The sequence below is a fragment of the Salarias fasciatus genome, chromosome 3 (genome assembly GCF_902148845.1).
Source record: "Salarias fasciatus chromosome 3, fSalaFa1.1, whole genome shotgun sequence".
Classification (NCBI taxonomy): domain Eukaryota; kingdom Metazoa; phylum Chordata; class Actinopteri; order Blenniiformes; family Blenniidae; genus Salarias; species Salarias fasciatus.
Window position 1 is genome coordinate 19,461,509 of NC_043747.1, and position 13,833 is coordinate 19,475,341.

A 13,833-nucleotide genomic window follows, 5' to 3' on the forward strand; every position below is an offset into this window, starting at 1 on the left:
TACGTGTTTTTCCATCCACAGAGAAACCCAGGGCTACACTGACATCAGGCACCACAACCATCTCAGTCGGAGGCTCAGTGAGTCTTTCCTGCTCTGTGAGAGACTCTGATGGATGGAAATATGAGTTTTATAGAAGAAAATCATCAACCAGCTCGGAGACACGAGTTGAAACAAATGTTGGGGACAATGGAGTCATCCAGGTATCTAAAGGAGGAATTTACCGGTGCAGAGGAGAGAGAGAAACATCAGGTTATCTTTCTGACATGAGTGATGAAGTCATCATTCTGATAACTTGTGAGTTCAGTATTTTTGTCACCAATAAGTTGTTTGTCGATCGTCATAGAAATCCTGATGAAACTAATGTGTGTGTTTGTCTTTGTTTCCTCATATCTGGTGGAAACAGTCACCAACAAGCCTGTCATAACACGACAACCCAGCTGGTCTCAGATATTCCAGGGTGAGAAGATCACTCTGACATGTGAGGTCCAGGGAGGAGAGAAGACTGACTGGAGGTATTACTGGAGGAGAAATTCACGATCACTTCCAAAGGAGGATGAAAAGTTGTTACAATTCACTGCTTCTGAGTCCCTCAGTGGAGAGTATCGATGTATGGCCATATGCAGAGATGACTTTTATTCTTCAACCACATGGAGTGAAGCCTTCACAGTGTCAGTGTTCCGTAAGTGATGTTTGTTGGTTTTTCTTGTTTGTCAAACTGATATTCAGACAATGAGATAACAAACTCCAACATAATCTAACTAATATTATGACAACATGACAACCAATTCAGTCCTTAAACTGTGCATGAGTAGTATTTTTTTTGGGGGGGGGCATCACTACCTGACGACCAATTATCTTTCAAGGGATGATGCTTTTGAAAAAGTTCCTGTTTCATACTATTTACACGTGAATGTGAGGTCTGACATGTTTGGAGTCAAGTTAATCTAAATATTTTTAGATTTTATTAAACATGGTAAAACATGAATTGGCAGTTCAGTCCTTAAACTGTACATGAGTAATAAATTGTATTTTGACAAAAATAACTCAAGATTCGTTGTCTTGAAAAGATAATACATTTTACAATGTTCCTGTTTCATGTTGAACATGCATGGAGTCAAGTTATTCCAAATAGCAATGAAAAAATGAATCAGTAGCTTGAGTAACTTATCAAATTTAGATCTTGTAGTTCAGGACATGTTTACTGACACTATCAGCACTACAGTCTGTCTGAAACACTGGCTCAGTCACATCTCCACCAGACTTTATACTGTTGACATGTTTATTCTGTGACTGTTCTCAACAGCTCAACCAAAAGCTCAACTGGGAACCAATAAATTCAACATGTCTGAAGGCAGCAGAGTGACGCTGACCTGCTCAGTGAATCCATCAGCTGGATGGAAATACTTCTGGTACAGAGACTCCAAAACCTCCCTCCTGAACACACATGATACTGATGAGTATCTGAGTCAGTCTGAAGTCTCACAGGAGGGACGTTACTGGTGCAGAGGAGGAAGAGGAGGAAGAGGAGGAAGAGGAGATCCACTTTACTACACAGAGTACAGTGATCCCATCAGTGTCACTAAAATAAGTGAGCAGGATTTTCTGAAGTGCAGATTCAAACGTCGTAACATGACATAAGATTCTTTTCGCTGTTGTCTGATCCACCTGTCCTGAGTTTTCATCCTGTTTTGTGCTTTCTAACATGGACAGTCCCAAACAAGGCAACCCTGACTCTGCAACACGACAGACCACAGCTCTACCAAGGAGAGACCATCGCTCTCAGATGTGCCATCGATGGAGGAAACACAGGATGGGAGTATGAGTGGGAAACCAGCAGTTTACTCAAACCACCAAATGTCAGCCAATACAGGATGGAGGCTCTTTCTTCACAGCACCAGGGAGAATACAGATGTAAAGGAAACAAGCTGAGAGGAGCACAGTCAACAGATTGGAGCAACACCGTCACACTGACAGTATTAAGCAGTATGTCTCATCAGATTTGTGTGTGTGTGTGTGTGTGTGTGTGTGTTCTTGTACATACCCAAAAGTAAGGACCAAAATTCGTATTTCACCAACAGAGTGAGGACATTTTTGCAAAGTGAGGACATTTTTGCCGGTCCTCACTTTTCAAAAGGCCTTTTTTGGCTTTTTGAGGGTTAAGACTTGGTTTTTGATAGAGGGTTACAATTGGGTTTAGGTTGGGCTTCGGGCATAGGTTAGGGTTAGGCATTTATTTTTGATGGTTAGGGTTAGGGTAAGGGGCTAGGAAATGCATTATGTCAATGAGTGTCCTCACAACGATATAAGTACAAACGTGTGTGTGTGTGTGTGTGTGTGTGTGTGTGTGTGTGTGTGTGTGTGTGTGTGTGGATGAACCGGTGAAGAAACAGAAATCTTGAGTTCACACTTAGTTAGCAAATATGTTGAAGTTTTTTGGTTTTTTTTCCTTTGCTTTGTTTTGGGTTTCTTAAAACTCAGTCAAGGTATAGATGACTCATGTTATCCAGGCGAAAGCGTATTACATTTGGATTTCATGAAATAACCTCTCTCCTTCAGGACCAAAGCTCTCTGTGTCTCCATCATGGTTGATTCCTGGAGCTTCAGTCACTCTGATCTGTCACACTGAGCCTCCGTCAGCAGGGTGGAGCTTCTACTGGTTCAAAGCTGTTCCAAACTCTCAGGATTCCTACACCTATGAGCCTCTACCTGGTACCAGCAGTGGGACAGCAAACAATTCCTTCACAGTTCATGGACAGACACACACAGCAGGATATGCATGTTCAGCTGGACGAGGGGATCCGCTGATTTACACACAATACAGTCGTCCCACATTTGTCTGGTCTTCAGGTCAGTTTGTCTTTCTGGAACACTTGAACTGTTGTCTTCCAGCAGCCACAATAGAAATGCCATCCTTCACTGAGCCTTGATGTTTTGTCCAGGTGTTCATCCATCAGCGTCTCTCACAGTGAATCCTGACAGAGTCCAACACTTCACCTCTGAATCTCTCTCACTGACATGTGAAGGAAACTCTTCCCAGTGGAGGCTGATCCAGTTTCTGACTGACGACTCGCTGTTGAGCTTTCTTCCTCCAGCTGCAATCAATGGATCAACATATATTAAGAATGAGGCTCCAAGAAAAGCTGTGTACTGGTGTGAGTCTGGAACAGAGTTCAGCAATGCAGTCAATATCTCCACACACTGTGAGTTGTCTTTTTCTCTGCTCGTTGGGAGTTTTGAGGCTGTTTTCAATTTTATTTTTCATTATTTTTTTGCATTAAAACAGAACCAGTTCTATTATTACCTCTGTTAGGAGGTAATGTAATCACTGCAGTTTGTTGGTTTGTTGGTTGGTTTGCCAGCAACATTACGGAAAAAATTATGGACGGATTGTAATGAAACGTTGTGGAAAGGTGGGTCTTGGGCTAACTTAGAATATCTTAAATTTTGGTGATGATCCGGATCACTGTCTGGATCCAGGATTTTTTTTTAAGGACTCTTTATTGTTGAGAGATAGGGCATTCTTTCGCACAGTCCGCTCTGATCACACCCCCGGTCACAATGTTGTTTTATTATATATGGTGTTCTTATTGTTGTTGGTGACTAATTTGACCTGTGGCGGAGGTCTGCGCTCTCTGAGTGCCAATTTCTAATTTATTTATTTATTTATTTATTTATTTATTTATTTTTATCATTGTATTTGTGTTGCACCTTTGATCCCTAAACTTCAGCTCATAGTGTAATTGTAAAGAAAAGGTGAATGAAAATCAGAGCTGGTGTGATGTGAATGTGTCTGATTTTCTGTCCTGTGATGAAGTGTTGAACTGTCCAGCGTGTCCTCTGCCCTCACCCAGAGTCTGCTGAGATTTAACTCCAGCAGCCTGGAACATTCAGTATGATGGAGCGCTACAGAAGATGGACAGATGGATGAAAAACACCAACTTATTAGTGTGTATTTTCCATCCTCATCATCTCACCTTCTAATGAATGAACTGAATTTTGTTTTCCAGCTGATGGCGTTATCCTGGTGAGCCCTGTGTATCCTGTACCTGTGGGAGAGTCTGTAACTCTCCTCTGTGTCATGAAGACAGGAAATATTCCCTCTGATGTGTTTTTCTACAAAAATAACAAACTCATTGAAAATGAGAGACGAGGAGAGATGAAGATCTCTGCAGTGTCAGAATCAGATGAAGGTTTCTACAAGTGTCAGTACAATGGAAGAGAATCAGCACAAAGCTGGATGGCTGTGAAAGGTGACTAACCTTTTACATGGTCTCTCATAAAATTATAACTTCTTTGTGATGTTAACTCTTGATAAGATACAAATCAAGAGCTTCCAGATACATGGCAACTGAAAATATGGATCCACAGTGAGACTAAATACACTCTGAGAAAATATCTCTTCATATTGAGTGTGATTAAACATGTCTCTGTGCCTTTTATATGTAATAAAATGCATTGGACATCATTAAACTGAACATATTTCAATGTTTTTATGAGCTGTTTATTGTGATTGCATTAGTTCAAAGAACAGGAAGTTACCAAATATGGTCACTATCCTGATAAACGCTTCCAACCATGAGTTTTAATCTTCCATAATATTCATTGTTGCAGTGTCCAGATCTGAGAGCTCTTCATTCCATGTCTGGTTGATCTTTGGGCTGGTTTGTGGAGTTTTGCTTATTTTCATCCTCTGCCTGCTGTGCTGCTACAAATGCATAAAGAGTGAGTTGATTTTAACTTTATAACCTCCTGAAAAATGATGATGGATTTAGATTTTATACAATATAAATAACTGTCTGCACAGTATGGTTTGATATAATTGATTTGTTTTCCAGGGTCATGCTGCAGCAGGTTGGTATGACGCTCATCTCTGGTTTTAATTGAAATAAGCTGCATGTTCCTGAATAATTTGCTTCATTTTCAGGCGTATTGAGTCTTTGCATGTCAATCAAAGCTCTGCGACAAACCAGCCAGTGACCCAGAGTGAAAGTCAACTTTACTCCTCTCTCCTGCACGGTTCACTTTCAGAATTAATACTCTCCTAATATCATCTGATCTGACTTTAACTGCTTGCTGAAGTGTCTGATCTGCATTTCTTTGACTTCTTCTAGGTGATGTTTCTCTTTATGAATCCCTCAGATGCCCTGGAAACCCTGCAAACGGTCAGTCTGACACAAACCTTCTATTAAATAAAGTCCAGGTTGAGTCTTGAGCTTGTTGCAGCGACCTCAGTGAAAAGGAAGTGCTGAACAGAGAAACATGATCAAATAGTACTGATGGAAATTTATATGATATCAATACAGGTGAACCAGCTCAGGATTACATCAATGTCACATCCCACCAGCTTGATGATCTTTATGAATGATGTGAGTACGCAGAATAAGAAATAAAGGAAAGTCTCTCCATTCTGTGAAAATATATGTGAAAAACTATTTAAAATGCCAACCTTGAACTGAATTTTAGGACGGAGGAAGGAAAAGCCATAAATCAGTGTCAGTGATGCCAGTGGAGCCTCATCTTCAGGACTGGAAACCACAGCAGAGTCCGAGAATCAACAGGTTCTGATTAAATTAAAACATGACAAGAGACTGAAACCAAATCAAGCCTGGTGGTTGAAACAAGGAGCTGCTCCTCATGCACAGAATACACACTGTGTGTGGGACGGTGTGTGGAGGAAGAGGCTTCATTCCACATGTTTGACGTGAAAATGTCTGGTTGATTGATAGATTCAGTCGTTTCTTTCACTGTTTCACATCAATTGTCACATCAGTTTGTTGTGATTATTGGAGGATTGTTATTTGAAATCTGCACAGGCCTTTTTTATACGTTGTGTCCAACTGTTCTGCTGATTATTATTGTTTTATCATTTCTGTTTTGTCACTTTGGAACTATTTCAGTTTTTTAAAACTTTTTTTTTGTCTTTTATACTTGAATAGATACGGCTCACGATCAGCGTGATTCCAGCACAAGCACTGTCTAAAATGCAATGATGTTGCAATGTAATTAATGCTCTTTTACTTCAATTTTGGCATAGTAAATATTTAGTCCGTGTAAGCTTATCTTTATTACTTCTTGTTTCATATTTCTTGAATGTGGAGCTGCTGTGATGACTGGATTTCCCACACTGGGATTATTTTAAGGGTTATTTTATCTTCATAGGCTGGTTGTGTTTATAGAGACAAAACGTGAAGAATTCCAATGAAAATGTTTGATTTAGAAGCTTATTTTAATGGAAACAGAGACTCTGGTAACTCCTGATAACTGTGAATCCTCCTCATGGAGTTTGAAGAATGGAAGCAGGAGAAAGCACAAGTCTTTGTCTTCAACTCTAAAAGTGAAGAGTCATCAATAAGTTAAACATTCCACTAAAGTAACCAAAAATTCTCCTCTGACAGCACTTAGAGAGCAGGAAGAAACGAGTAATAGATGAAGTGACCTATGCTCAAGTATTCCCCAATAAGTGTAAAGCAAAAGGAAAGAAAGATACGTGACGTCTACATCCACGTCTGCATCTGCAATGTATATTTTCAACAGGATCGTCTTGGAAACAGGGAAATGGAACGCCTGCATTTTCCATTGATGTTTATTATTACAGTAAACTTCAGGAAATGTCGGGAAACTTTACCTTTGAACTTCATTTAAAGGTAAAGCTGCAGGCACGTGCCGTGAGCTCCAGGGTTAAGTAGGCAGACAGTCACAAATTGCGATGGACACACCAATGACAATTTACATGTGTCGGCAGGTAAGTGCCAGCTTACTCTAATAAAATCAAGATCGTATAACACCATTAAAAAAAGCTTAAACAATGACTTAACAGCAGTCCCAAGACTCTCCCAATTAACTTTATATCTCATGACCACACAGCGCATTCCTTGTTTGTGATCGAGACCCAAAATGACAATTCGGACGCAGAGCTGTCTGCGGTGCTGAAACGTGTCTCTCTCTCTACAGGGTCCACACCCCAACACACATTTAATGAAAGAACACCTGAAAGCAACAACCAAAAACAACATGCTCAAAGCTCTACTGCACATACAGTATGTGCCGCTCCTCTTGCCCCTAATTCATGCCATTCACACAGTTATCACAGTGAACAGATGTAGCATGAAGTGATTCTCCACTGCCCTCCTCCGCTGACTGGATTTCACAAGTGAAGCTGGTTCGCAGCTGGGTGAAGCTAGTTCGAAGGTGCGCTAACCGTTAGCGGCTAACGTAACTTCATTCAGAGAGAAACCACATTTTCAGTAACATTGCTTGAAAACAAAGTGTTACCAAATAGCCAATTATATCACAGGAAAACAGAAAAATCCCCTTTGCAATATGTAAACAATAATATCTGCAAAATTCACATTAAGAAAAAAACAAAAACAAAGTGCTTAGTGCTGTAGAAACGCACAATGAAGATAAATGTGCATGTTTCAGAATAAAAAAAATGCCAACTATCACCGAAATAGTAACTATTTGCCATTCAGTGCCTCATTCTAGCAGCACTGTGCGGTTACGCTCAAAGATGTCTCCCAGCTGGATGATGCCTCAGTCGTATAACATATCGTTCGAAAGCTTGTGAGACGTGGAATGTCAACAAACTTTATTTAAACTCCAAAAATGAACGACAGGCCCACAAGATGGCGACAAGGGGCAGCACATCTAATTCTGGCGCATGACGCTTTTTCACTGCTCCAGAGGATTATGAGGTTAGTTTTGGTCAGACGAGAGCTATATAGAAGAGAGATGGATGAAAAATGACCCCAAAACGGTAAGGAAATAAAACATTTTGTGTTTACTGTGATTTGTTTTGAGATTTGTTGAAGAAGCGTGTGAGAAACATGCGATCTGAGGTGCTGGCTGTGAAAAGTAAAGATCGGTTTTGAGTTTGTTTTGCCGCTGACGGGAGCTGGTCGGCTCAGAGAATATTCTGCCTGTGTCTCTTAAAGTGTAGATTTTCTAGTTTCATTTGATATCCAACATATTGCGGTGGAGCAAACGGATCTTGCGTTCTGTTGCGTTTTGTGTCTGGAGGTGCGGATGAGGGGGACTTGTCAAATTGTTGCATCTGGATTTTAAAGTTGTTGTAAAACAAACACTGGTGTCAAAGTGCAGCTGGAGCCTCAGTTAGTGAGATTAGGCTTCTGGTTTGAGACACAATTGAAAGAAAAAAAATCTACGCAGCACTTTAGTCACTTTTTACACCTGGTGAAGTCGCACACAGCTGTCGGTCCGTCGGGCCAAACGGGTTAAATAAATGAATTAAATTAAATCATAGTCATGACGTGACCCGGCGTTTTGTCCTCCCCTGGGAAAACGTGACGTGCGGCGTCACTCCCAAATGCCAGAGAAACATTTTCTCTTAGAAATTCACTTATACATATATTATGAGGCAGTAACGCACAGTCACTTAGGAAACTAATTTTAATCTGATTACTGGTTTGGAAAGATGAACGCGTTAGATTGCTCGTTACTGACAGAAACCACATTAAAGTAACGCGTTAATTAGTAGCGCGTCTGCAGCCATGCTGTGGCTGCTGTGAGCTCACTCTCTGTGCATGGTATGTCGTCACGCACACAGCGGAACCGATGAGCGGAATTATCAAGGAGACAGACAAACAATTCCTTGGAATCGATTGTTTTGTAGAACCAGTTCTTGATTCCCATCCCTATCCCTTGGTATGTTTTCAAGTGACACAAACAACTGAATGAAGGCTCAGCACTGGCTGTGGGCAAGGGCTTTCTCCACCAGTGTTGCCCGGTGTACGATAATTATTGTATTTGTACAATAATTTTGCCCTCTGTATGATGTACGATCAATAATCCCCAAAAAGGCCAAATGTACAATAATTTGACCATTCCGTGAAAGTGTGGTTGTAATTGGTCGTAATCAGTCTGTCGCAACTGTCTGTCGGATTTTTTTTGTGAACCCTGAAGGCATCTCTTTCCTTGTGACCAGTTTCAAGCCAATCATGCTTTTCCAAATGTGAGCTTGCCTCAGAACAACAGTAATGATTGGCTGAATAGTCGCTGCGCCGCCCCATGAGTGAGGAAAGGAAAAAAAAAATAGAAGAAGAAACGTAGCAGGTCTGCAAACGGCTGAAAAGCGCAGCTTCTCTGGCTCTGCAGCAGTCTTCATTGGGCTCAAACAAGTTAGTTTAAGAACATCGAACGATGTTTATATGTGTTTGCATTTGATAGCCTCCTGTACGTCCAGCTGCCTTGTTCTATGTGGTTTTTTTCTGCACCAAAATTACTAGATCGCTCAACAGAGTGATTTCACCCCAAGCTGTGCTTTGCACAGTTTGAATATTGAGTAAAGGGACATTATGTGAAAATCAGCTTATTTTGCTTGCCAAAGACAGATTTATGCCTCTGGTATTGTATATAGAGGGATATTTTGCCCCAAAATTATTTAATATAACACAGCAGAGTCAGATTTACAACATTTGAACACAATCAGTACTTTATACCACTTGAAAAATGAGTAAAGACATTACAATGTCAAAATCAGCTTACTTTGCTTGACAAAAACTGATTCCGCGGACCAGAAATCACTCTGGCAAAAATCAAGTTTTGGCACGACACAGGCGCTTTTAAGTTTACATAAGTGTAGTTTTTGTTGATTTTATGAACTGTTTTCATTGAGGACAGAGACAATGTTACTTCACTGAAAATAAAATTTCAATACTTGAAGCCAGATCTTTATTTCCTTGTCAGTTATCATGAAAACTATTTACCTTTTAAACCTGGTGCTATGTCTATTTCCTGACATTAGGTGGCCTCCAGGCCTCATGATTTGGCTCATTAGTTCCCACCTGTCATTGTTTATGGGGGACACGTTCTCCTAACGCCACTGTGGAGCTGCTGATGAATCTATTCAGACGTTCTTTGATCCATTCTGCATTGGCGCTGTGAGTGCCTGTTAGACGCTTTTCAACACTAGAGTGGCTATAGCGCATCAATAGACTTTTTTAGTTTGATTATGACGGGTGTACGATAATTTTCCTCAAAATACGATAATTTTATGTCTCTGGTACGATAATCCGACATTTCCCACCTGGCAACACTGGTCTCCACAAGTCTGCAGTTACTCAGAAGTTGCAGGATGTCACTGGTTACAGGTGTATCATCAGCCTGTTGTGCTGCCTCCATAAATTCAGCTCCATGTCTGCAGTGTCAACAGTGGGCATCAATGCACCGTACTCCTCCTTTATCTCCATCCATAACCTGTGTGTCAAAAGTGGCAATTTGTAGGGAGAAGGTCCTGAGCTTTGAGACGTGGTAGTGCAAGGCAGACTCTGTCTCACTTCTGTGGTCAGGTGATTGACGAACAGCAAGAAAATGGTTCTGTTCCAGTACTCTTGTTGGTTTTCTGCAGGTGTGTTTGACCTTTGAGCTTGTTTTTTTTTTTTTTTGGCGAAGCGAGGCAATGATGGAGCAACATCAAAAAGCACAGCTGTTTTGGTGCTCCTTAAACAGTGTTCAGACCAAAAAACAAGACTGAAGACATCCAGGAACAGAAAACCAACTTTCTAGAGGAAAACCGGGTCTGTCCATCATGTCCATCATTTAAACCAGGGGTCGGCAACCTTTTTGTCATGGAGTGCCAGTTTAAAATGTTCTCATCAATGTGTGTGCCATTATCAACTAAAACGCAAGTTAACACAAAATACAAAAAGATTTCCAACATACCTGGAAATGTATTCCTTTCAGATAAAGCAGATACAAACATATCTTTAAAGATATTTTTTCTGTTACTCCAAAAAGTGCTTTCACAAACTTTGTGTTTTGTGCTCTGTATGCTCATGTTTTGAATTAACTGGTGCCCGTGTTAACTTGTGACCAATAGATGAATGAGACTTGAAGTCGATCTAGCGAACGTCAGTTTTCTACAGTTACAGTGAATGTATAAGTTTAAAGTCTTTTATGAGTCTTACTTTAACAGCTGCTGTTATCAGCATGTGTTTACATAGAAGTCCGCCGTCACTTGTTAACACGGGAACCAGTTAATCCATAACACCGGCGGGGCGATCGCTCGTTTTTTGCTATGGAGCTCTTTAAACAACTTGCTGTAGTGCGATTTGCTTCCATTTCTTCTCTCCAGTGTTTTTTCTCTCTGGGTTTTTATTAAAAAAATGTTTTTCTGCTTGTTTTTGACAGTCCTGTTTAGGGCTGAACGATATATCGTTATCATATCGATATCGGGATATGAACATTCAGGACATTAGTTTCTCAAAATCGACGATATCAAGATTGCCCCTGCTTGCCCTGCATGTAAGCTTGCCGGTGCACAGGTCAGGCCAGCCAACCACAAACCTCGTTTACTGATGGCAGCCAATGAGAAACATCAGAGGGAGGGGCAGGAGGGAGACTGAGACGGACACTCACATGTGTTACACGCAGCGGAGAGTAAGCAAAACAACAACATGAGAGCTGAAGAGAGGGCGGTTGCAGAATCTGCACAAATGAGTTTGGTGGTAGTGGCAGTAAGTTCTCATAATTAAAAAAAAAACTGCATTTTTTTACATTCTTTTGTATTATCAGGGCGCGAAATTCCCTATAAAATGGCGGCGGGGACCAATTGAGATGGAATCTCCGCCGGTTTTGGTGCCATATAAGTAGGTCCTTACTGCCTGTTGGTTTTTTTTTTATCATGAAATTGCGTTGCGTCTCTTTTAATGAATCAATCAAAACCAACACGCCTCGTGACTCTGGGATTCCATGTTTGCATTCTTCTTCTCTGTGTGTCACTCTGCACTATGCATCTAACAACCACAATGCGCCCTCTGCTGGATTGAAGGAGGTACTGCTTGATTCAGGCGCTGCTGTGAACAAACAACAAATACTTCAGAACACAATGACAGCAATGGGTGTAAACAGTACTAACTGTAAATATGCAAATCTGCCAAAACAGTTATTGATTTACTGCGATACTACAGTTCTACACCCCCGAATGAGGCAATCACAGCTGCAGAACAACATCAATGAACATCAGTGAGAGAGGTCCTCTAGGGTCTGATACATACAGAGACCTAACCTGGTCAGATTAAGAACTGAATAGAATCAGAATCTACACTAATATTCACAGCCATCAGCATGATCTTAGCTAAAATATTTAGTTTCAATTTGGTGCAACTACATGATATGAAATGTGATTTGTGCTGGTATGGATTCTAGGGTTAATTTGCCACCACCACCAAAGGAACTTGTCAAAGCTGGGATGCTTCAATCAGCAATTAGCAACATGCATACCTGCAACAAAATAAATAAAAATCATTTTATAAATTTGCAACTGAGGGTGGGCCATACAGCATAAGAAGATCTACCATCCCAGACACAGTGCAGCAAATAGATATAAACAGAACTAAACAAGCACAACAAAATACAACAGTGAATTAAAAAATTATTGTTGGATCCTGTTTTTGATCAGCATTTTACAAAATTGAAAATTAAGGACCTGTTAAAACTTTTGAGGACCTGTTAAAATTTTCTGAGGACCTACTGAAAAAATTTGGAGGGCCTGTTAAAATTTTGACGAATTTCATGCCCTGCATATTTTTATTTTTCTGAAAAATGCTTAACTTTCACTGAATCCATTGTAATATATCGTATCGATAGCGAGATATCTGGCATGGATATCGAGATATGAAATTTTGCCCATATCGTTCAGCCCTAGTCCTGTTTCCCGTTTACTGCGCACGTCGTCACGTCACTACGTGCGGGGGCGCGCATGCGGAACAAATAATCCCCCGTTTTTTTCGCTCCGCTGTCAGGCAGCTTTTATATGAGACACGGAGCGGGTTATCGATCGGTCTACACCACCTCGTACAATCGGCTCCGAAATACAATCCGCTCAGAGTGAAGCAGATCCACTCGGACGTCTACATGACACATCCGCTCTGCCTTATAAGCCATTATATGGGTGGCATGTAAACGTGCCCAGTGTTAGTGCCACGCGTGCCAAGGGTTGCCGACCCCTGATTTAAACCATCAACTCAAACACAAGAAGACTGACTGGAGACTCAGCTGATTGCCTGTGTGTGGGTTCACTCCACACCACCTGGGCAGTGATGAAGGTAAACATTTCCATCCATCCCAGCTCTTCTCATTGATCTTCCTTGTTCATTCCACAACAGGGAGAAAGACCTTGAGCTCCACACCTCCAAGATTGCTGCTGTCCAGCTGGTCAGTAAGTTACCCCAGAACACCACACACACACACGCACGCACGCACGCATGTACTAGGTGCCCCCCCCCCCCCCCCCCCCCCCCCCCCCCCCCCGCGCTTTTGTACCGTTGCTTTTTGAAACGGTTCAGACCAGCTTTACTTCCTTCTGTTAAATCCACATGATGTGTTTCCACATTTTGACACTTCTTGACGGGCGACAGAACAGAGCATGGATGAAGAAACCGTGATAATCACTCCGTTAAAACAAGAAATCAGCAGTTATTTTCTGAAACTATGTTATAAACCAGGGCTACTCAACTTACCATTGCTCGAGGGCCACATAGAAAAACATTTCTGTTTGCGTGGGCCGCAACCTGAGTTTGCTAATTTATATGACTGAATTATGTAAAAGACATTTAAATAATGTAATTAATATTCAATAATGAAATTTTAAATGCATTACAATAGAAAGACAACTACATTAGTCTTTTGTAAAACTAAAATAAGACTTTGTTGAAAATACATTACACTAAGCCTTATAGATCTATTTGTGGCTGTTTTCTGCATTTCCAATAAAAAGCAAAAAGGTGAAATGGCATGACATTTAAAAAAAGTCAGATATCAAATTATAAAATGAGGCTTTATTCACAAAATATGAATATACTTACTACACATATG

The 13,833-nt window shown here is 40.8% G+C and overlaps 1 protein-coding gene across 1 annotated transcript; it reads left to right on the forward strand.

Moving 5' to 3' along the window:
* Positions 1-559: 559 nt before the first annotated feature.
* LOC115386236 (Fc receptor-like protein 5) lies at positions 560-4,861 on the forward strand. Its single transcript, XM_030088467.1, has 8 exons — positions 560-679; positions 1,304-1,588; positions 1,711-1,983; positions 2,557-2,847; positions 2,940-3,200; positions 4,008-4,250; positions 4,612-4,722; positions 4,836-4,861. Exons 1-8 carry the CDS (start codon positions 610-612, stop codon positions 4,859-4,861), a joined length of 1,560 nt encoding a protein of 519 aa, XP_029944327.1. The 5' UTR covers positions 560-609.
* The last annotated feature ends 8,972 nt before the right edge of the window (positions 4,862-13,833 follow it).